This window comes from Recurvomyces mirabilis (assembly GCF_035927965.1).
Source record: "Recurvomyces mirabilis strain CCFEE 5264 chromosome Unknown scaffold_1, whole genome shotgun sequence".
Taxonomy (NCBI): domain Eukaryota; kingdom Fungi; phylum Ascomycota; class Dothideomycetes; order Mycosphaerellales; family Teratosphaeriaceae; genus Recurvomyces; species Recurvomyces mirabilis.
In genome coordinates, this window is record NW_027041935.1 from 1,322,239 (window position 1) to 1,344,344 (window position 22,106).

General features: G+C 52.5%; 8 protein-coding genes across 8 annotated transcripts; 4 read left to right on the forward strand and 4 right to left on the reverse strand.

Annotated features, from left to right (window-relative positions):
- Positions 1 to 1,636: 1,636 nt before the first annotated feature.
- On the reverse strand, positions 1,637 to 2,742 carry DUG3 (glutamine amidotransferase subunit; the record flags this gene model as incomplete). The annotated part of the gene is made up of 2 exons (XM_064833273.1): positions 1,637 to 2,657; positions 2,687 to 2,742. 2 exons carry the CDS (start codon positions 2,740 to 2,742, stop codon positions 1,637 to 1,639), a joined length of 1,077 nt encoding a protein of 358 aa, XP_064699542.1.
- A 1,394-nt stretch (positions 2,743 to 4,136) lies between these two features.
- On the reverse strand, positions 4,137 to 7,841 carry LTS14_000561 (uncharacterized protein; the record flags this gene model as incomplete). The annotated part of the gene is made up of 3 exons (XM_064833274.1): positions 4,137 to 4,216; positions 4,268 to 7,690; positions 7,754 to 7,841. 3 exons carry the CDS (start codon positions 7,839 to 7,841, stop codon positions 4,137 to 4,139), a joined length of 3,591 nt encoding a protein of 1,196 aa, XP_064699543.1.
- A 3,720-nt stretch (positions 7,842 to 11,561) lies between these two features.
- On the reverse strand, positions 11,562 to 12,167 carry LTS14_000562 (uncharacterized protein; the record flags this gene model as incomplete). The annotated part of the gene is made up of 2 exons (XM_064833275.1): positions 11,562 to 12,041; positions 12,096 to 12,167. 2 exons carry the CDS (start codon positions 12,165 to 12,167, stop codon positions 11,562 to 11,564), a joined length of 552 nt encoding a protein of 183 aa, XP_064699544.1.
- Positions 12,168 to 12,541: 374 nt separating this feature from the next.
- On the forward strand, positions 12,542 to 14,188 carry LTS14_000563 (uncharacterized protein; the record flags this gene model as incomplete). Its single annotated transcript, XM_064833276.1, has 1 exon — positions 12,542 to 14,188. The coding sequence occupies one exon, from the start codon at positions 12,542 to 12,544 to the stop codon at positions 14,186 to 14,188; it is 1,647 nt and encodes a 548-aa protein (XP_064699545.1).
- Positions 14,189 to 14,472: 284 nt separating this feature from the next.
- Positions 14,473 to 14,744, forward strand: LTS14_000564 (uncharacterized protein; the record flags this gene model as incomplete). The annotated part of the gene is made up of 2 exons (XM_064833277.1): positions 14,473 to 14,651; positions 14,708 to 14,744. The coding sequence occupies 2 exons, from the start codon at positions 14,473 to 14,475 to the stop codon at positions 14,742 to 14,744; spliced, it is 216 nt and encodes a 71-aa protein (XP_064699546.1).
- Positions 14,745 to 14,909: 165 nt separating this feature from the next.
- LTS14_000565 (uncharacterized protein) lies at positions 14,910 to 15,656 on the forward strand (the record flags this gene model as incomplete). Its single annotated transcript, XM_064833278.1, has 2 exons — positions 14,910 to 15,303; positions 15,481 to 15,656. 2 exons carry the CDS (start codon positions 14,910 to 14,912, stop codon positions 15,654 to 15,656), a joined length of 570 nt encoding a protein of 189 aa, XP_064699547.1.
- Positions 15,657 to 16,020: 364 nt separating this feature from the next.
- Positions 16,021 to 18,870, reverse strand: LTS14_000566 (uncharacterized protein; the record flags this gene model as incomplete). Its single annotated transcript, XM_064833279.1, has 1 exon — positions 16,021 to 18,870. One exon carries the CDS (start codon positions 18,868 to 18,870, stop codon positions 16,021 to 16,023), a length of 2,850 nt encoding a protein of 949 aa, XP_064699548.1.
- Positions 18,871 to 19,185: 315 nt separating this feature from the next.
- Positions 19,186 to 21,981, forward strand: LTS14_000567 (uncharacterized protein; the record flags this gene model as incomplete). Its single annotated transcript, XM_064833280.1, has 1 exon — positions 19,186 to 21,981. One exon carries the CDS (start codon positions 19,186 to 19,188, stop codon positions 21,979 to 21,981), a length of 2,796 nt encoding a protein of 931 aa, XP_064699549.1.
- Between the last annotated feature and the right edge of the window lie 125 nt (positions 21,982 to 22,106).

Genomic DNA, 22,106 nt, shown 5'->3' on the forward strand with positions numbered 1-22,106 from the left:
ATGCAGCACCCCTTCAGTTAATGCCCATGGAAATGTGGTGCAGTATATAGTGCTAATTTAACCGACGAGGTCAGCGACAACGATCTCGGCATCATTATAGGTACATACAAATAAGATCAGGATGAGCCCCCCATGCTATCTTTTGCCTCGAAACAGATGGACCAATCATTACGTCTTGCTCTCTAAGGTACCAGACACAAAACGTTAGGCTAGAGAGCGGTATGGCAGAATCGACCTCACATCATAAGTCGCTACCAAAGTCAGACATCGACACAGAAGGATTGACATCGAATCCCGGGATGTCATCAGAGCATGTCGCAGACATGTGGCACATCCGATCGTGTACCGGCATCCCAACCGCCGACAAGGCAACATTGCTCAAGCATCCCGAGCTCGACGGAATATACTGCTCGAAGCGCGCGCCTCGAGCATTCCGTTTCATACCAACAGACCAGATTCCAGTTACGTGTGGCATAATGGGGTGTGACTATGTATGGAACGTGGCGACTCACCACGAAGCTAATCATTCACAGTCCCACGAGCCATGCGAGAATGCCGCCAATGGCTGCAGACATCGATACGAATGCGCTCTTCAGTTCAGATTTCAGCCCATCTCGAAGGACTGGAGGAAGAAATTTCCTACACTGGAGGCTGCTCATCGTCGCGTATGCGCTTTGCATGCCACCCAGAACCAGAAGCATCCCTCGCACTATGGTGAAGAGAATGCTATTGTACGACTGGCGGACAAAGCTCTGACGTGTAGTACCAACGACTGTACCTATGAGATCTCAGAGTGAAAACTCCTGAGAAGATGATGGCAGAACATCGCGAAGGCCACGAATATTGCATGCATACTGGAAATGGCTGTGAATATCGATTCTCCCATGTGTAGGGCACCCACCTCCATGATCGGTTGGATGAATGGAAAGACAAGCTCCTGGGTTTGATGAAAGATCACCACCAGCACTGCATCTTCACACCACAGATGGACCACCCTTCCGAGAGATCAAGGGTGAATCCACCAGAGCAAAACCCGACGACGATTACATCGAGGTGACACACTCCAAGCCCAGTTCAATGATCACACCACGTGGCCAGACATCCCAATCCACTGCTATTGTCTCTACCGACTCCAACACCCGTACAACCTTCAATCCTGTGGCATCTGCGTCCGTCAACAACTCGACCACCCTCGCCAGCTCTAGTACACACACTTCATTCAACACCTTAAATGTGCATGACCTGTCGGAACCTCGCAGTTCTACGATCCTATATCCGGCAACAAGTCGACCATCCTCGTCGGCTACAGCACTCGCACTTCATTCGACACCATGAACGCCCATGAGCCACCGAAACCTCGCAACATTGCTGCTTCCAACCATGGCGATCGGTCGACTTCCTATGATGGCCACGACGCTCCTTCCTCTCAGGAGTGAGACTCGCGTGAGAAAAAGGTAGATGCCACACCGCATGTGAGATTCGGTATTTTGCCTGGTATTTCCTGACCTGCCCTTTCTGCAGGACCTAACATCACGAGCTTCCCCGCAAGCTTGACACTACGGGATGCCTATGCCATGTGCTACCAAATATGACCGTTCCGAACTGTACAGAATGGAATGAAGTCGTCTGGCTGTCTTCAAGCCACCGCCAGCGCGACTCTCCCAACACTAGCCGCCAAATCATCAGCAGAACTTTTGTGAGCTATGGCGGCCTTAGCGCTCTTCTTCTCCGCCATTCCATCACCAGTAGTCTGACCTTTGTCGGCAGCGAACCGGGAGCTTCTAGCGAAGCTCGGAGTGTGATTGTAGTATTGGTCCAAGATAGGATGTATAAGCACAGTCTGATTATGGATGGTCAAGACACTATTCGTTGGCACCGTGACCCAATTATCGCGTTCGAACGTAAGCGGCTCGCTGGCCACAAGCACGATGTCTGCGCCTTTATCACGTCGTTCCATCTTGTATTCGCCTTTGCCGACCTTGGACTTGCTGCCTAGCGTTGATGGCTGTTCTCTCCAGCTAGTTCCAGAACTGAAGAAGAGCGAGGCTGCTTCGTCCGTTTTGCTACTGACGTATCTTGTGCATACCACCGTCTTCCCGTCGGCCACTGCAAAGTTTAGTAGACTCCTGGTATCGCTGCTTTGGCGAACCTCTTCTGGCAGTGACTCGCGATACTCGTTGATACGCTCGATCGTCCTCAGCATAGCCTTCCTCAACACAGTATGGCCAAACCCGTCTCGCTGCTTGATCTCATCGTCTGGATCGACACCAAGCTTCTCGAGACTATCCAGGAATAACGCGAATGCCCACTCGCTATCGGTGTTACCATTCACGCCCTCGAACCACTTGTCTGCAACGTCTGTGACCAGCCTCCTCTTGACACCCAGCTTCCATCCTCCAATGCCCCCGTTATGCATCCACATCAATGCTCCTCTGCTGAAAGGATGGCAATTACTGTCACTCAATGCTCCCTCGGTGCTGGCCCTTACATGAGCAAAAACCAGTGGTGATACGGTCTTGCTGGCGAGGCGTTCCAAATTCTTGCAATTCCACGCTGGTATGGTCGAGGTGAAAATACATGGCTCCGGTCCTAGGTCGATCACCTCATCCTGGGCAGACCATTCTCCCCTCTCCGTAGCATCAGACTTCTTTCTCTTCCTTGTAGGTACAGCTGTGTAATATCCTACCCCAAAGCCATCGCCATTGTGCGGCCTCGTCTGATCCAGCCGAAGCCTGGAGTCATACGACTGCGTCAAGATGCTGTGTGTAGGTGAAGTGATGAGATGAGAGAGTAGGATTGGCGAATGGCCAGAATATATCAGGAACCGGCACATCGTCCCCTAACCCTCGGCTCGACTAATACAATAGAGCATGTTTACTACGGCGTATAGTCTATGCAATAGTATTACTAAGTCGTCTAGTTCGCTTAGCTACTACCGCAAGGCGCTAGTAAGCTTAAGCTAGTAAGGAACCCTTAGGTAGTCTTTTACTACCTAGTTCGTACCTAGTATATTCGATATACTAGCAGTAACTTAAATAGATTTACCTAGTTAATTATAGGAACTTCCTAATTAAGTGCTATAGTATAGTTAGTCTTATATAGTATAATACCTTAGTAAGAGCGAGCTATTTATATTTATAAGTTAATACTATTATTAATTGTATTAAAATAGTACTAACTTCTTTATTATTATCTATAGATAATACTAAATACTTACTTTAGATAACTCTTATATTATAACTAATACGCGCTATAAGGACTATAGTAAGTATCTAAGTATAGATAATAACTAGATAATAATTAACTCTATTAGCGTAGCTACTCGCTAGCTATATAGCTGATTAGACGACTACTAAGCGAATAATACTCGTATAGACGAAACTATAGTAAACATGCTCTAATGTCGTATGTACGGAAGTTTGCTACAGTACGCCTCCTCACTTCCCCTCGTACAACCTTGATGAGGGACTGCAAGATGCGGAGCCGTAAGGGGTCGCAAACGGTGATACCACGGCGAACGCTTCGGCGAGATAACGGCAAGACGGTACGGAGACACAACCAAGATAAGGTAAAGAATTTATGCAGGTGTCTCCCAGATTGCTGGGGCAGAGAGGAACAGGAAAGGCCACCTCGTGGGAATTCAGGATGTTGGAAACACGAAACCTAGCAGGTCACTTGTACTCATCGCCCATGACTTGACAGTGAACAGCAGCGCTCGTCTCAGATAGACGGTGCCTTTGGCATGGAAGATCGTCTTCAGTTCGTTGAGGATTACATGTGCTACCAGATCAACTTTTCCTCTCCACCAGACCGGGCCCTTGTCACCATGGGCCAAGCAAGAACTCCAACCCGATCCTAAACCCGATAGGATAAACAGTCACCTGTCATACCGTCATTATTTCGTGACCGAAGGAAACCCAGCGCCTCGCCCTATACAGATAGCCGGGGTCGGTGCTCCAGCTGTGGCGTTTTTCGTGTTTTGATTCGTGGTATGGACAGAAGGGTACGAACTTTTCATATGAACAAGCAAGATTTTTTGTGTACAGTAAAAGACTGCTTCGTGCCGTTGTTGAGTCATCTCCAGTTGCGACGGTGAGCAGACATCCGTAGCGTTGGAGCTAGCATTGTCGTTGAAGTTATGAAGTTGTGGAGTTCTCTGCGCGAGAATCCATGTGCGCAGCTTGAGTCTCGAGGGCCTTGGCCATGACATGAGTGACTGGAAAGGATTAGCATGCGAGGGGAAACTCAATAATATCATGAGACTTACCAGGCCAGACCACGGCCTTTTCCAGCATCAAGGCCGTGACTCTCAAGATCTTACTACCAAAGCCGCATGTGCTCAAATTGACCTTGTTGTACATGGAGTTGGTTGAGGCGGCAGGGTTCATCTGCTGTAGATCCAGCGCAAGCATGTTCTCTTGCTGAAACCGTTTGGCTTCCAAGCTTTCACAGATGCGTTCGATCTTTCTGAATAACTCCACATCTTCTGTCTCGAGCAGCATGATAGCTGGAACGCCTGTAAAGTCGACCGCATCTCGCCCAAGAACACCTAGATATCGTCCAATGCGTTCTTGCACTGTCGAAGACCACTCAGCAAGGACTTGGCTGCAGTCGAAGAAGCACAAGGCCGAGTGCACCGGGAGCTCGTGAGCGGTCATGTCAGCATATGTGAGGTTGTAGCTGCAAGCAATGGTCAAAGAGTCGGCAGCATAGAATGCCGCTTTACGCAGATGTCGCTCTCGTCGAGATGAGGAATGGTCCGTTGCTGGAGCTTGAGACAGTCGGCGCTTTGCGATCCCACCCGGCGATCCGCTCTTCGCTTTGCTGTTCCAGGAGCCATCTGCGTTAGGCGAGCTCGTCGCATGCAGCACTATATCGGTGCCTTTTGCGAGCTCCTCAGCCATCGCATCAAAGTCACGCTGCCAGAAAGCTTCCTTCGTCCGGCCAAGGTCGACGAACAGACGAACAAATGCCAAATCGAGCAGTGGTATGCTATCAGCAGAGAGCGGACCAAGACCGAATGGGTTGGGCCTCTCTAGCTTGTGACGAGTATTGGACTTCCACGCAGCCTGCCAGGCGTTCAAGGCAGGCTCGATATGCGAGAACATGGAGTCGGTCTCCTGCTGTGTCCATTGTCTGCCGTGATGTCGTGTCCTGGTCTCCCAAATATAGTTGTGCAAGGCGTTGATCAAGACTAGACATCCGAATGTGCTCGGTCGAAGGTCATGATCAGCAGCGCCATCACCAGCTTGCAAGGTACCAAGAGGATTATTGCCGCTGTGACCAGAGTGGCTGCTCGATTGCCGTTGATTCGCCATGAGCAGGGTGCTGAGCGCTTCTGCGAAAGATACTGCGTTGTCCTCTGTAGCAGCCAATCCTCCTCGATTCTGCCATTCTTGTGCTGACTCTGCAGACCAGAGCTCTTCGTCACAAGGCAAGTCTAGCAATATCTCAGAGTTCATGATCGTTGGAGGCTGATTGTAAGCCGTCGTCAGTAAGCTTGAAAGGATGAAAATCGCGAATAGCGTGCGCTTGCGCTCCTCCGCGTTCTTCCAGGTCATCCATTGGACTTGCAGGCTTGATGCTTGGCTTCCACGTCTGGCAGAGTAATTTGGTGACACGTTACTGGCATCGACCATGTCAACGTCGGCTGTCGAAGGATGATCGTTAGGCGAGCCAGCATTCGAAGATGGCTGAGCAAGGTGGGCTGCTCGGGCCAAGCTTACGAGGGCCGCGCAATGTGTACTCGCTATATCAGCGGCAGTTTTGTCGCCACACTGGTGTCCATAAATGACGTTCAAGAGCATTGCATGCACAAGCCAAAGCGGAGTGTGAGAGGACCCATCGAAGTTTGGCCCGTTGACAGCAGCCGTCATGTCTGCCTTCCTGCGCTCTTCTAGATATAAGCTGATCATTTTCTTTGCAGCTTCAAACAGCTCTTTCGATGCCGGATGATCATACTCGTACAACGCTCCAATGGCAGCCATTGCAAGAATCAGACAACCTCCTCCTCCAACGGGACCGTTCTGACCGAAACCACCATGTGATGTTGAACCGCGATTATTGCTGCCAAGATCCGTAGCGTCGAATGACAATGTCGGTATGTGTAGGACTGGAAGATGTGGATGGGCAAAATTGATGAAGGCATCCACGTATCGTCTTATGTCCGCCGTGCTGGGTAGATTGGGTCCTTGCATAGCAGTACGTGTACCTGCTGGCGACAACGGGGAGCTAATGTTAGGCTGCGAGTATTTCCTGTGGTTGTGGCCATACACAGAGGGCTGCGAAAGGCTAGTCAGAAGAGCTTGCCGGGTGGCATCTGTAATAGAGTCTGTAGAGTTGGAGGTCACGGAGCTCTGCCGCGCCGACGAGGATGACATACTCGGACTATCGGAGCTGAAGTTCGAAAGCGATGGTGCTGCGAAGAAATTTGGGCTTTGGCCTTGCATGCTGCCAGACATTGCGTCCGTGTGCATTTGCTGCAATTGCTGTGGAGACGTGTGGTTGGACATTGGAGTCTCGAAGTATGCGCCACCGGTGGCCGTGGGATCATTTAATGTTGAAGGTGAGATCGTCCCCATCGGTGCATCTAGTTGTGGCAGTCCGGTGCCCAATGCACCCAATTGAAATGGTCCACCACCCGAGAGCGGTTGCGAGGAGTGCAGCTCTGGCTGAGACCATCCAAAATCGTTGTTCGGCATTGCCATAGCGGGTGTGCTGTGGCTCAAGTGATCACTGTAGTCGGCTGGGCTGTCTCCACTACTGATTCGAGACGGCGAAGACTCGTCGATCGCATGCTCATTCATATCATTGCCTTGCGGTATCTGCATGTTCCATTGTCGCATCCAGTGGAAGTCATCACCTTCAGGAATTATCGGATGCTGAGAGGTAAATGCCTCGTAGTTGGGAAACTGTGATGTAGCAGAAGTCGGTCCTCCAAATTGTAGCTGTGCCGGGTTCACAGTGGTTGCGGGACTGAAGAGGTTCTCTAGATCGAAACCAGCAGAATGTGCGAAGCTTGCAATACCGCCCATTGGCGGAGCAGTTCTCAAAGAGTTGGTGGTGTCGAGGCTGTTGACCGCAGACAAGTCCAGCTTCGGTAGTGCATGGATGTTACCATGATTACCGATTGAATTGGACATCCCTCGGTAGTCGAAGTTCATGTGCGCTGGCAGTCCGTTGTGACCAAGATGTCCTCCAGGGTGTAGGCCGAGTGCCTGCATACGGCTGAGTTGTGAGCCAGATCCATCCATGAGTCCTAGCGACGAGAGATCGATATGGCTGATCGTTGCTGCTCTAGGACGATGACCACTGATTTGGCCAGCCGCGCCTCCGACATTGCCATTGGCTATCGAGTTCTTTCGGACTCTATTCGAACCAGAGACAGAGGCTCCGCTTACGCTCTCACGTCGTCCATTCCTTGGTCTCGATGAAGTCGTGTTTGTCATGTGAAGCTTCTGCTGGTGTCGGAGGAGTAGATCTCGTCTTGCAAAGCATCTCGTGCATTCAGGGCACTCGAAAGGCTTCTCTTTCGTGTGTGATCGCTCGTGTCGCTTGAGATGCTCTAACCGAGCAAAGGAACGCCCACAAGTCCCACAGACATGAGGTCGTGGTTTATCGGTCTTCGGTGGAGGGAATTGGCCTTTGACGGTGTTCTGGCCTTTGCCATTCTGAGCCTTCGAGTCGGTTTCTATGTTGCCTCATATCAGCCAAACCCACCCATGTGCTTGGAACCCCCATGGTGCCGACTTACTATTCGCTGTGCTGCCTTTCTGCTCCGCCGCCGTAATGTCCTGTGTTTCGACATCCGGATCGGCCTTGACCGTGCTCTCAGACTGCATGCCTCGTGACGAAACGATTCACAAAGCCAAAGGCGAGCTTGTGAGCTGCCTGTCCTGTATCTCTCGGAAGTCCACACCGTTCGATTGTCCACCACGATCAGCCCAGACGCGTCCTGCTGGACCTGAGCGATGACAATAACCACAGCTCGGCTGTGCCTGACCGCACGATCGTTTCGTGGGCGTCAAGGTCCTCCTAGCTCTTTTTTGGTGCGGTAAAGCGTAAGGTGGCCTCGAACGCTTTTGCTAGTTTGAAATGGTATGATCTGGAGATCCTTAATGGTACGCCAGTCGCCCAATAAAAAAATCCTTTGTAATCACTGGACAGGCCACTCCAATTCGTGTATGCACGATGGTTTCGTCTGATATGGAACGGGTAGAGCTACGCGGGAACAGAGGAGCCGCAACAACCAAAATGCACAACTGAGCCAATTCGTTAGAGACAACCAGGTGGGCTAGCATATAGGCTTTCGCCAGTACCGGTCGAGGGTCTTCACCCACTCACGTTACTTGACTCTGGATTGGTCGATGTTCCCTTCCAAGCAAGCGCTAAAGTCTATTGCAAGCGAAGCTTGAGCTTCCCGAACACTGTAGAGGCTCGTCGTCGATCGTCCCAGATAGTTATGGAGTTCCGGCGCATGAAGGACTCAGCATGCAACCAACGCTCGTCGTCCGGTGATATTTTGGTGGCTGCTATTGACGTCGTGGCCGCCAATGAGAGAAGAAGATGTCCGTGGGGAAAACCTGGAGAAAGCTGTGTTGCCTGTGCACAAGGCGGCATACGAGTGAGATTTGTACGGCTATCGGCTTGCTGAGTGGCGTCTGCTTAACCCGTATTCGGGATCCCAGCGATCACGTTTCAAGTAGAACCAGGAGGATGCTTTGACCCAGTAGTAATATTGCTAAAATGATGACTGCGAACCCGAAAGACAGCCTTGCGAGACTTTTGTTCGAGGACGTAGGAACAGAGCAAAGCTGCATCACCGGCTGCCTGCGCATTGCAAATTGCAATGGCGATTGTGCCACTAACGGCCAGCATGAGCGCTTCATGCATTCTGGTGCCGTGCCGCTCAGAGCTCCTACCAGATTGGACCTCGCGGCCGTCACCCTTGCGACCTGCCAGGGTTTCCAGCCAAGAGTGTGGCCACCTTGTCGTGCAGACCCTTCCTGCACGCCAACTACACTACGCCGATCTCGTCTTAGATCATTATTGCGGCCCTTGAGTTCGCGGGAAGAACACCGCCCATTAGAGAGAGTCAATGTAGATAGTACATATCGGAGAAATTATTGACCACAGTGCTCGATCCCTCTCATCTGAGCCGGGGTCAGGATCTTCAAGAAAGCGAGTTGATCGTTCAGCCATCCCTTGCAATAGTACGGCAGCTTCGAGAGCCGATCTGATAGCCTTTGAACACATCCTCCTGGCTGACTTCGACAGTGGGCCAGGCAGAGCGTGACACTTCGCGCCATCGCGGGCTCGGGCTATCAACGATCGAGCTTTCGCAAAGCTCACCAAGGCAGTGCAGTATCCTGTGCACAACAGGCATTTGTAATACTGGTGCTGTCAGCGTCGACGATGCATCTGCCTAACCTAGCACAGCGGCAAGCTCGTCACCATCGACAATTCATACACTACTGTCATCAGGGAGGGTACTCAATGGCTCCCCGATGTCACTGCTGTGGACCTGCCAAGCTTGTGCCTGTCGTTCAACGTTGTCCACTTGCGCAGCGCATCCAACGCTTGCAGATGCAAGTTAACCGGCCGGCAGCACATGGTTTCTAGGAAGTGCTCGTGATCATTCAGCCACCAGACTTCCGCGCCAACCGTAGGTCGCAGAGCTCCAAACCCATCGTCATCAAACAGTGGAAGTAACGTTTTCGGTGCAGCAACGCGCCATTTTCCGAAGGTGTCAGCTGCTGCTTGTCTGATCCACCACGTCCGTCGCTGATCCATCGAATCACTGCCGCGCACTCGGAGGGTCAAGCTGGAGTCTCTGCTTCGCTTGCTGCACAAGATCCGCAGCGAGCGCCTTGGAAATGCGCTTGCCATTTTCACCTCTGCTGCCTCTGCAGTGGATTGCCCCAGATTTCAAACCCCATGGGAGCTAGTCTACTGCAGGTCGAAGGAATCCTTGTCGCGCCCGTTTGCTTAGCCTTCGTGTCAGTCCAAGCGCCAAAGTGCTTCCACTCTCATTGGTCTTGCGAACGATGGTCGCCGCCGTGCAGCATGTCCGCGGGCTCACACATGGTAAATAAGGGACCTCGCCACATCGATACGGTACAACACGATCATCACTGTTGTCACGGTGCAGGGAAAGCTTCATCCCAATATACCATAACTTCCCTAGCTTCGAGCAGGAGGGTGCCTAGCGGATGTCGCAGTAGCAAATGATCGGCTGCTAATCTGATGCATGTCCGTCATCTTTGGCGTTCGCACAAACCACCGGCTTTCTGCAAAATGAAGGCACACGCCTCTTCGGCCTTTTGTGCGCCCACTGTCCGTACGTGCGGGCCACGCCGGGAAAACAGGACGTCCATTATGCAGCTACCGCGGCAGGCGTCTTGCCGTCTTATTATGCCAGCATGGTGTACAACAGCGACGCCGCACGGGAATAAGCTCCTACTACAATGTACAGAATGTACGTGAGTCGCAGGGACAAGCGTATCGTTTTGGTAAATGAACATCAGTTTTAAGGCTGAGTGCGTGGAGCGCCGTCGATGAGTTGAAGTATGTGCTACTCTTCACCTGCAAATGCTGCATTATTGTTGTCGATGTTACTATGCCAAGCGCTTTCGAACACGGACCAGGCCATCTGACCTTACGCAGTGATGTGCACTAGGATCGTGGATACTGCTCGAGGTGGCAACAGCAAAGCCGGCAAGCCCATCTCGTCTCTCTGCATGATAACAATGCCTGGCTTTGCTCGGGGCGGCTGATGGCTCGGCATTTATTCGCACATAACACTCGTCGATGGCCTTCGAGAGCTACTACTGTATCGACGTAAATCAAGGTCCATGAGCCAACGCCCATGCTACAAGCGAGCAATAAGCTTGACAACTCGAGGGATATATGCCGTGCCAGTAGGTATTATGAGATCGACGGAATCGGACGGCAAGTCTCGCAAAACGTGGTACCGAAGATCGTGACGAACGGCTCAAGAACCTGCATCTTCGCCACGCATAGGCTGCGTCTGCTGCAGCGTGCAACGAGATCACTACGCCGGCTTGCCGAAGTGGTTCTTGACGCATGCACAATTGCGACGATGTCTCCACTGAGTTGCCGAGAAAATGTCCGTCTACAGCCGATGGCAGACGGAACAAGACCGCAGAAACGGAATACCGCTTCTGGCAGCTGTCAACGTGGGAGATCTTCGGTGCATATTATGTTCACATGCTATTGAGCATGCATTGTGCTACCTGTTACGTACCAAGGGTCCTCTAGCCGATGATCTCTCTGCGTTCTGCCGTCTTGAGCCAGCAATGCGTAGGGTCCAGCGGCCTATACGGCTTGGCGGCTATGGGATCAATTGACGAAGCATTGGAATACTGTCCTTCATGCCGTTAAGTATTGATCAGCTATTCCTCGACACTGACAATCGCATATGCAGCGTGTCCAGGCCTTTAAGTGAAGTCATAATGCCGCCGACAGACGGTACCGAAACGTGGCCAAGAGTTGATGTGAGTGTACGGCCGGTACAATGTTGTGAATGGAGGCCTGTAGATCTACTTCTTGCCTTTCTTCTTCTTCTTGCCACCTCCGCCACTTCCACTCCCTGCTGGTGCCTGCTGTGGCTTGCTGTCTGAACTCGGACCAGCTTTTGCAGTCCTCGATGAGTCCGCAGTGGTTGGTTCGGGTGCACCAGCATCCTCCATCACTGCGTCTTTGTTGAACTCTGTCAGCTGCGACCATGTCGCCGATGGAAGTGTACACTCACCCTCAGTGCTCTCGGGCAACGCAGCCATATGCCTCCCTAGTCGTCCCAGGCCACCGATCAGCCTACCCACATCTGCGGCTTTGTCTGTCTTGAACTTCAACACCACGCCAGACTCTGGGTCATATGTCTTCAGGACTAGCGATCCTTTCGGTACCTTAGGTGCGGCATTGTCTTTCTCCCCTGTCTCTGTATCCCTTTTGCGCTTGAGAGCCTTCTGGTACTTTGACGATTCGAGGTTGGGTATCTTGTACTTCGTGGTTATGCGTGCCTGTGCTGATTAGCACATTTCGCACAGCGAAGATGGTGGAATCCACTTACGCACCGTGGTCGGCCGTGCCTGCAGCAGCAGCGATGATTGACGCTGCCAGTCTTCCGGCGTCGCTAGATAGACCATCGTGATCGTCGTAAGATCGCGAATGCTGTCTGTCGTCGCGTGCTTCACCATAGTTATTCATTCACGTTATAGTCTCAATGAAATTCGGATGCTCGGATCAATGCGGCCCGAAGCCGTGCTTCCTGTATCGAGTGTTGCACCTGCATATCAAAGTGCTTTCGAGTCACAAGCACGGCACTTTTAATAACTCGATGCTCTTACCCACACCAAGAAACGTCAACAGTTGGGATGGAGGAAGGTCTCATAAGGCTAACAACGCAATATAGGCACTCGACTGCCCAGCCTAGCGCACGCACCTCTAAGCATTAAATAAACCCTGGTCAACATATCCTGAACGTCTCCTCCACGGAAGCGTCCCGTCAGCTTTTGGCATTATGAACACCACAAACGGCGAAATGGTCGGAAACGCTGGCAATGCAATCGCCGACCTCGTAGACCGAGCAAAGGTGCTACTGGCTGAATTGCAGATTTTCCGGGATCGTCTACGCCACCTTCGACAAGAAGGTAATGTCGAGCTTGGCCATTTTCGAGGGACTATACAGTCGGAATTGAAGATGTTAGAACGTCTACTTGACAAGCCGCATGACGTGGCTACGATCCATGTGGCGAGATCCTCGAATCTACCGTTCCTCGAAACATTATGGAGCACGGTCAAGAAGTCTAGGAGAGTGACCTCGCTACAGAAACGAGTGTATACCACTCCAGGCGTCAAGCAGGCATCTCGAAGCATTCCAAAGGCGAATCCCAGTGGGACTCCTACAAGAGGAAGGGGCCTCAAGGACAGTGCTGTAGTCGTCGATGCCATCACAGATTCTGGCAGAACATGGACGAAAGTGTCGTTAATCACGAACTCACGATTACTTTTCGATCTCGCGAAACAAGGTTGGGACTCAGGAGGCTCAGACTTTGATGAGGACGAGGACAACGAACAGCTTGGCTCGGGGTTAGACGATCAAGACCGAGATGTGCCGTTGGTCAAGACCGCTAAAGAGCTTTGCCAAGCTGCGAAAAGTTTTCGTGTTCGAACGAAGCATCCCGTCGTTCATATAGTCCTCCCACGAGTGAAGTATGGCGAGACACCCGAGGTTGACACAATGCTTGATGCCTGCAAAGCTGCGGGTGCAACATTGTATTGCGGAATCGACTTGACTAGTCCGCCGGAAATCAACATAGCCATACAAACCATGGCCCCCGACCCGCTGACGTCTTTCTCTGACGTTTTGAACATTGATTGCACCATCCTGTTAGCGCTAGTCTCGGAGTTCTCACACGCAAAGGTCTCGAAGCAACCATGGTTCCACACTGCTCTGCGACGCCAGGTTGAGATCGAGGACAACGAGAAATTGTTGCCGTCTCTACTCTATCCTGCCATGGGAAGGCACAGATTAGTCTGCACTGAGGAAGCAGCAAGTCGTATGCGGGAGATTGTCGACACAATCGGTACAACGTCGGAGAAAGCTCGAACAACCATCATGCTGGGCGACGACAAAACACTCTCTCGCGCAGCGTTGATCGAAGAGATGCAGGCCTGGTCTGCTTACGAAGTTCCGGCGGAGTGGCAGTTACCTATAGAAGTGGTTCAGCAGGATAAGAATGGCTGTCTTAGTGCCCTGCCAAAGCAGGCCCACGATGTGGCCAAAGGCATGACTTCTATCAACACATCTGTGTTCCTGTACGGGTGGGCGAAGCAGCGAACCACTATCACTAGCAATCGTACGGTCGTTAAACAGATAGAGACAGATCTAGAAGCCTTTGAGGACCTAGAAGACGAGGCTTGGCCGAAGTTATGGCTGTGTCCAACTGCTCGATCTTTGGTCGGCAAAGAGAAAAGAAGTGCAAAGAAGGCTGAAAGTAGGGATGGCGGTGCCTGGCCGTTGCCCGATCCTCTTCGTCGAGAACAGCAGAGACGGAACGGGTTGGATGTGCTTGAGCTAAGGGAAGGTCATGAGGTCGAGGACCGACGACCAAATGGATATCCTTGTGAAGATGTGCTAGCGGCTAAAGCTGCGACGTTGCGATGATATGTGACGATGCCACACCTGAATGGCTAGCGAATTGACAGGAATCATTTGGTAGTTGAGAGCTTGCGCTTTCTCTATATAGCGGGATCAATGAGCTTCATCTATAGTGTAGCCGGAGTGAACAGTATCGCGATCTCTCACCCCAACGACAGTGCCTTCTAGATCCGGCTAGTAGCCGGCGCATAGCCGTCGACTACTCCACTCCACATATATCTTCAAAGTTCACAACTCCTTCGTCTTCTTAAGTTCCCTTCATTACCACAATCGTATTTCGATAGCTCACTATGCCGCCACAAACGACGACAGAGGCCAATGGTCCCATCAACCTGCTACGTCCGCTACTTCTACTGTGCTATTCCGCCTACTACATCCCCATTACCATCTACACCTTAGTCACTACAGGTGACATCAAGTCATTGTCGTCGTTCTCCGACTTCAAGGAAGCATGGTTTGCCCATTTCTGGTAAGCAATGGTGGGAAAGATATCGCAAGATTCTCAACATACTGACGGCGTTCTAGTAAGTTGACAACGAACACATCAGCCGGCAAGCCATGAAACTCCACACCGGAACTCAAGACGCCAGAACTGCCTCGGCCTATGTGGAACGCCGATACTTATCATTTCACTTCACGTATCATGACCTGCCGCTGACATATCTCCTTCCATCTCGTAGGGTCCTGGTTTGGTCCCCGTAGCCGCGAGAACGCCGCACCATCTGTAATGCCGCTCCTTCAAAACTCCGCCACAGGCATATGCCTGGACATTGGACCTGGAACAGGCCAATGGGTCTACCTGTTCGCCCGAGCCAGTAATCCCAGCATTACGAAAATCTACGGAGTCGAGCCGAACAAGGCTTTCCATGCCGAGCTGCGACGTAATGCTGTCGAAGCCGGCCTGGGCGACAAATACGAGATCATTGGATGCGGAGCTGAGGAGTTGGCCACGAAAGGCGGGCTAGAACCGGGAAGCGTCGACACGGTCATTACGGTGCAGTGTCTTTGCTCCATTCCCACCCCTCAGAAGATCATCAAGGAGTTGTATCCGCTGCTGAAGCCGGGTGGGAAGTGGCTTGTATTCGAACACGTGAGGACGAAGTATCAGAATGACTTCGTGGGTACGTGGCAAAGTAAGTCGTGTACCCTCTCTGCTATCACTTTGACAACACAATCGTACTGCCATCGAGCACGACTTGCAGATTGATCACGTCGATCGTTAAACGGAGAGATGAAGTTTTCCCTACTTGCCCACTTTTTCTTGCTCGTCGCGATCACTTACCAACCCCTATCGACAGGAGTCCTCAACAACATATGGCCGCACTTCCTGAACGGCTGTGACATCACACGCCCGACAGACGAATGGCTTCTGCAAGCCGGAAAATGGGACGATGTGCAGCTAGGTCCTACAGCAGGCGAAGGGAAATACGACACTATACCGCATGTTTCTGGCACTTTGACAAAGGCGAAGTAGGCCGAGTCTGCCACTCTAAGGGATCAATCTATCCGTCAAACATCGGGATTGTTGCGCGAGATGTGCATGATTTGGACAAATGTCGATTGGAGACCAGTGGAGAGATGAGAAGGATGATGCCGGTTGGTTGATGAAGACGTGGTCTCTAGCACTTCTTGTTCATTAGATATGGAGTTGAAGATATGATTACCAGCAGGTAGGTCTACGAACGATATAGGGGGTATATAACTCAAGCATGTGTCTACCTCGCCGTCTTCCTGTCAAGCCTCAGCCCCCCGCAGCAACGAACAAACATCTCCATCGATTCATCGATCCAGCCTTGCACAACGCGCAACGGCACCCGAGCTCCTCACATCGTGAGGAATCAGAGTAAACTCCTCACCCCCTCCAACCGAAAGCGAACATCCCTCAAAATCTTCGTCTGCGGCCTCCACTCCTCGAATTCCTCGACCAACTCCCGCACCTCCGCCATCAACACCCCATCCCGCTTCACCTCCCCTTCTTCCAGCATACCTCTGACAGCCCAAGGTAAGGTGAAAGGGTTCGCGCCCACACCCCCGCTCGTACTCGTAGTAGGCGCTTCGAAATGCGCAAATACTGGCGCTGTACCCGGTAGATTCGCGGTAGCGGAGCCCTCGCCACGGCGGATGGAGTTGGCTTGGGCGGGTGTAGTGGGGTAGCCGGAGAGGGAGGCTCGGCGGGCGGCGGCGGCGGAGCGGGAACGGTCTTTGTCGTTTGCTAGGAGGCTTGCTGCTGCTGTTGTAGATCTGTCAGGACTTTGGGTAAGGGTAGAGGGTGTGAAGTCGGTGCTACGGAGAGCGAAGTCAATCGCGAGGCTGTAGACGCCAGCTTCGTCGTAGATGCGGCTGTGGCCGTCGCCGCCCACGAGACTGCCTGCTAGTGGTGCCGAGAGCTCCCTCAAAAGCCCATGGTCACTTATACCTCGGTTCCGGAGCTTGAGAGCAAAGACGACAAGATGTGTGAGGAAATTCGGCGCATGCAATCGTCCGTCAATGAAGACTGCGCGGTTGATGTAGGGATGACCAAGCGGGGCGTAGAGCGAGGACTCCAGGCTCACGAGTTGATCGTCCAGACTCCCCACGAATGAAATCCTCACCCCGTGCCGAAGACAAACGTCCAGGGCTTCGACGTAGGATTTACTCACTGCTGTTCCCGCGTCGCAGAAGTCAAAGAGTTCGAGTGCACTGCCGCCGAATAGTCGTGATTTGTATTCGAGAAAAGGTCCGAGATTGATTCCCGCCATCGCACAGATACCTATCTTCACGTTGGGTGCAAGGCAGCCGAGCTGGATGAGTTTCGCAAGTAGCATGACTGCGACAGGGGCACCCTGGCTATGTGCGGCTAGGAGTATGAAGTCTGCTTGTCGTAGATGTGACAGCCAATTCAGGAGCAGTTTCCACAGCGTCGTCACGCGGTCATTGATAGTCCCTTCGCCTTCTAGCGCCACTTTTTCAATCTCGACTCCGTCTTTTGATGAAGGTTGGTTCTCAGCACACCAGGTCTTGATAGATGCGGCGGCGTAATTGGCAAAACGGATGGAGGTGCCTGTTGGTTGTCCGAGAACTTTTTGGATTAAAGGAGCTGGGAAGAAGCCGTGGACACCTATTGCTATTGCTTTTCTTATCTTCGGTGGATTCGGATTGAAGTACACATGTTGTGGTGGTGGCGGGGTGTCGCTATTGGGTAGACGCAGCGCCTGTGAGAGGTATGTCGATAGCCTTTCTAGATATCCTGGACTCGGTACAGGTGGATAGAGGTCCCTGAACAATGGAAGAACGAGGTTTGGTCGTGTCTGAGGTACTTTGCCACGCTTTATGGGTGCCGGTGCTTCTGATGTATCTCGTGGTGGCGTCTCTGCCGGAGTCGGCACTTGCGATATTGTGGGTGTCTGTGCTTTCGAGTCAATCGGTGAGGCTGCTAATGACTCTACTGCCTCTTTTACCCGCTCTGTCCGGCCACGCTTCGGTTTGAGCAGCGAGTTTCCTCTCTTCACGTCAGCTTTCGGCTGTGATTGCTCGTTGAATTGTGCTGCTTCGGGATGGCTCTGACTGGGCGTATCTGCTACAGCAATCTCACCGACTTCCTTCTGTGTGCCACTTGGCGTAGTCATGCCATCTGATGGCTTGTCAGATGACCAGAATGCCCAGCCTGATGACTTTGGTCCATCTTCAATCTGCTTCTTGTCTGGCCCGGCTTGGGTGTCTTTCCTGGTTGCGGCTGCTTCTGTCACGGGAGGCTCTACAGACAGCCTCACTTCAGGTTCCTGTGGTGGCACTTGTGCGTCTGGGTCCGCCTGTGCTACCGCCTGCTCGTTCTGAGCATTGCTCCACAGACCAAACCATGACCGAGTGGAATGCTGATTGACGCTCATCTCTGGCTGAACACCCTCCCATTGTGCAGCCTTCGTCACCATATCCCCCCGAACGGGCGCGTCGGCCATGACAGTGTCGATGGCGTCTGCAGGCTGCGGTTCAGGTGATCCAGGGAGAGGAGTGCTACTAGCCTCTTCGGTATCAAGTTTCCGTCTCTTGTTGCCTTGCTTCCCCTTCTCAGTTTCACTGCCATAGCCGTCCGGTCTTGACCACCAGCCAAACCATGGTGCAGACTGTGGTCTTGTGTCGGTGCTCTTCCCGCTGACACTTTTCACGTCCTCACCATCTGCAGGCTCGGGCGGAAGAGGTGCCTCCTCTACCGAAACACCCTTCACGTCACCCTTTGACGCCGCCACTTCATCCACACCCACACCTTTGACCTTCTCCTGATCTGGGAGGCGCGGTGGAGCCTTGGCACTTGCCTCGCTTGTAGCATGGACCCTCGTCGCTTCCGCAAGCAGAGGAACGCTCTTTCTACTTCCTCGCATGCCCTTGCTCACACTCTGACTCGGTCGACGAGCGGCTTCCTCGCTAGCCTCACTCGTCGCGCCCTTGGCGACAGAGACGCTTTCCTTTGCGATCTGCGCCACGGGTGAAGCCTTGGCTCGCCATGATCCTCCAGCATTATACCAGCTATTCGGGCGAGATGGTGACGCGGTCGAGGATGATGCCTGCGCTCGGGCGATGTCTAGTGATGTCGGCTTCGGTGTCGTGGGCTCAGCTTGTGGTTGCAGCGCGTTATCAGGCTTGGAATCTGGTCGCGACTGCTCGATAGGTGTGTCGTTATTCGCCCTGCTCTTCTGCTTCTTCAATCCGGCCATCCTGACCACTTGATCTAGCAGGCACGAGCAGTGTATGTCAACTGCGTAGAGCCATGATTAGTGGAGAAGAGGGTGAGCTTTCAACCTATTCGAAGCTGAAGAGCGCGCCATAGCAGTAGCACAAAATACGTCACTTGATTGGCCGTCATCTGGCGCGTGCAGCGTGCATCACTCAACATTATCGCGCTAGTCATTGCGGCTCAGCGGATCTACGCGCGATAGCATTTCTCTGGCGAAAGTTCTCAAGAGAGCGTGTGAAGAAAGGACGAACAAGCAGTGGGAGGAAGGTGCGGTGGACAGGAGTCCTGTAACAACATGGAAGTGCCATACACAATCGCCTCTCTACCAAAGCCACTGGACGGCGAACATGGACGAACTCATGCAGCACCTGTGTATGGCGTCCGAGCTGGACAGAAGAGGAAGCGACATGAAGTTGTCGTGGGTGTGGATGGAGAAGGTGTGAACATCTACAACGTGCAGGGCCAGAGCTTGGTCACGTCACATGCTTTGCCACCGAGGGCATACATGTGCTGTCCGCCATGTTCCGTCTACATCAGAAGACCAAAACCAGTGGGAGCACAGAGACGGACCTATCTTGTTCTCCGCGACGGGCCACAGGATACGAAGAGGCGGCTGGTGTGTCTAGTGGAGGATGTACCGGGAGCTGTGTCATCAATTGACACTCCAACTGGTCCCAGAAAGCACGAAGTCAAGCTACAGGATACATTCAATGGTGTCCTTAGTGTCGAAGTGGTGCCGCCAGCACAATCTGATCGCGAACCTCAAGTCCTGGTCACACATCGCAATGGCTCACAGGAGTGCTTCGTTGGCGACTTGACCTCGGCTACGTGGCGAGAATCAGCCAGCGGGGATGAAGAAAGCAAAGGTATCGTGGAGTATACTGCACTCGTCGACATTGAAACGGCCGAGCGAGGTCTGCTAGCCAGCCGAGAGGACATACTTGCAGCGTTCGATACTTCAGCATCGTCTTCAGCTCAAACCAAGCAGTTGATATGCCGAGTCATGCGACAACAAGGTGGCGAGCGGAGTCTTGAGCTTTTCGCGTTGAGAGCTGCTGCCGTCGACGCCGTACAAAGCCAGAAGTCCAACCTACAGCATCTTGCTGCAATGAGGTTGCCTACTACAAGTGGTGCACAAGGCCTAGGGAACGCCACCTTCGATGTACACGCTGCGACGGGCAAGGTCTACCAGATGCTAGACGGCAAACTACACATCTACGATTTCAGTGGCACGGTCCCCCGATTTGTCATGACTATCGGGAGTAGAGCAGGCCCAGTTGTAAGCTTCACACGAGCTTCGTCTGCGTCTGTCTTGGCGGTGCAAGGTGACAGGCTGGTCGTCTACGAGACTCGCTTCGGTGCTGTACTGGAATCTATTTCCCTCAATTCGTCGAGCACGGCACTCGTTGGTCTGACGCGAAGACGCGATCGTGCTGCAGCTATCTCTGACAATGTACTCATCACGAACTTCCAGGACCTTGGTCTTATCGCAGGTTTGTCTGGGCACGAGCTCACATCTCTACAACTACCCGAGGACTTACGTAAGCCAAAGCGAGGGCAAATGCATGGCACTACCCTGGCGGATGTCCTCGGTAAGGGCGATGCCAATATTATGTCCGGGAAGAAATCCGAAGACTGGAAGACAAGCTTCGTCACCGCAATTGGGGAGGGCGACCTGGCAGCGATAGAAAGTCATGTTGCTACCAAGTTGCACATGAGAGGAGACCGCGGCCAGTCTCTTGATAGCGTTAGCGAGTATTTTGATCGCGCTCGACCTGGCCTACGGATGGATGTTATGCGTTTTGACCTTGGCAAAGTCGACAAGAAAGATGTGCTGTTCATTATAAGCCAGCTTTTCCGACCTGCGATTGAAGAAGAACAACGAAATGGTGGCAAGGGACGGATAGTGATGACTGCAAGATCTGAACTTTCGTACAAAGCTCTTGCATTGGCAGGCTTCTTGAACGTGTCGAACATCGATCGAGCGATGCGCATACGTGATCAGAGCTTGGCCGCTGGGGTGACAAGGCCTGGAGACATCATGACTGCTCTCAAGGACTATGACGGTACTTTTGCGCTTCTGCATGAGATGCTTAGCTCCTCGGTCTACTGGGATGTGTCTGAGCTTGTGCAAGCGCTTCGATTGCTGATAAGATCGCTCGAGACGCCTGCCGAGGGTACGAGACATCATTACCACGCTCTAGCTTCCGCCCCTACCAGAGATGACGACGAGGAAGACGAAGATATCGCCATGGCGGTGACCAATGGTATCAGTGACGCAGGTTCGACTCTCGAGACGGAATCTGCTCTTGCGCAGCAGGAACTCGACCTTGCCATCTCTACCCTCACCCACGGTGTGGAGTTTCGTAGCGAGACGATCCGTTCTGTGCTGGAAAAGCTCACAACGTTCCCATCGACCTCAATCACAAAAGCTATGCGAGAGATGTGCACACACGACGAACTTCTCTTCTTCCTCAAACTGCTGCGTATCGAGCTGTTGAGTGGTGATTGGCATCGTGCATACGTCTCTTCACCAGAAGACGAAGAAGAACAAGAACAAGAACAGCAAGCCAACGGAACGATCAATGGGCAGACCGACATCAACGGCATGCTCAACGGCGACTCCTTTTATGCCGAGGCAGCCCCGCAACCAGGCGCAATATCCCTCATCTCTCGCCTCATGAACTGCGCCATCGACGCCATCGGTCTCAGCGGCTGGCTCGTAGGCCAAAGCGGCACCGCATCCGGCGATATCTACGGCACACGCGAATTCATCAAGGAGCTCCGGGCGGAAGTGAGTGCGTGCGCGGAGGGATTGTTCGAGAACGATACTGTCAAGGTGTTTCTGGACGAGGTGGCCGGGATGGAGAGATCGCTGTCTTTAGCTAGTAAGATGGAGAAACGGAAGAGGATTGCGGCGATGGAGGCGGAGGATTTGGACGAAGAGAGTAGGATTTTGCCGATGGGGTGTCGGGCGATGGCAAGTAGAGTGCTGGGGAGGAATGGGAAGGTGGGGAGGAGTGAGAGGGTGGAGATGGCGGAGAAGAGGCGGAGGATAGGGAAGTATGTTTTTGAGCGGATTCGGATTTGATGGGTGGGTGTGAGTAGGAACGAGACGACATTTATTTTGTAGTGACATGTGTAGCAGGATAGTGCATCTTCTCTTGATTGTTAAGACTATCATGTAAGTTCGGACTTGGAAAGGCAAGAAGGTAC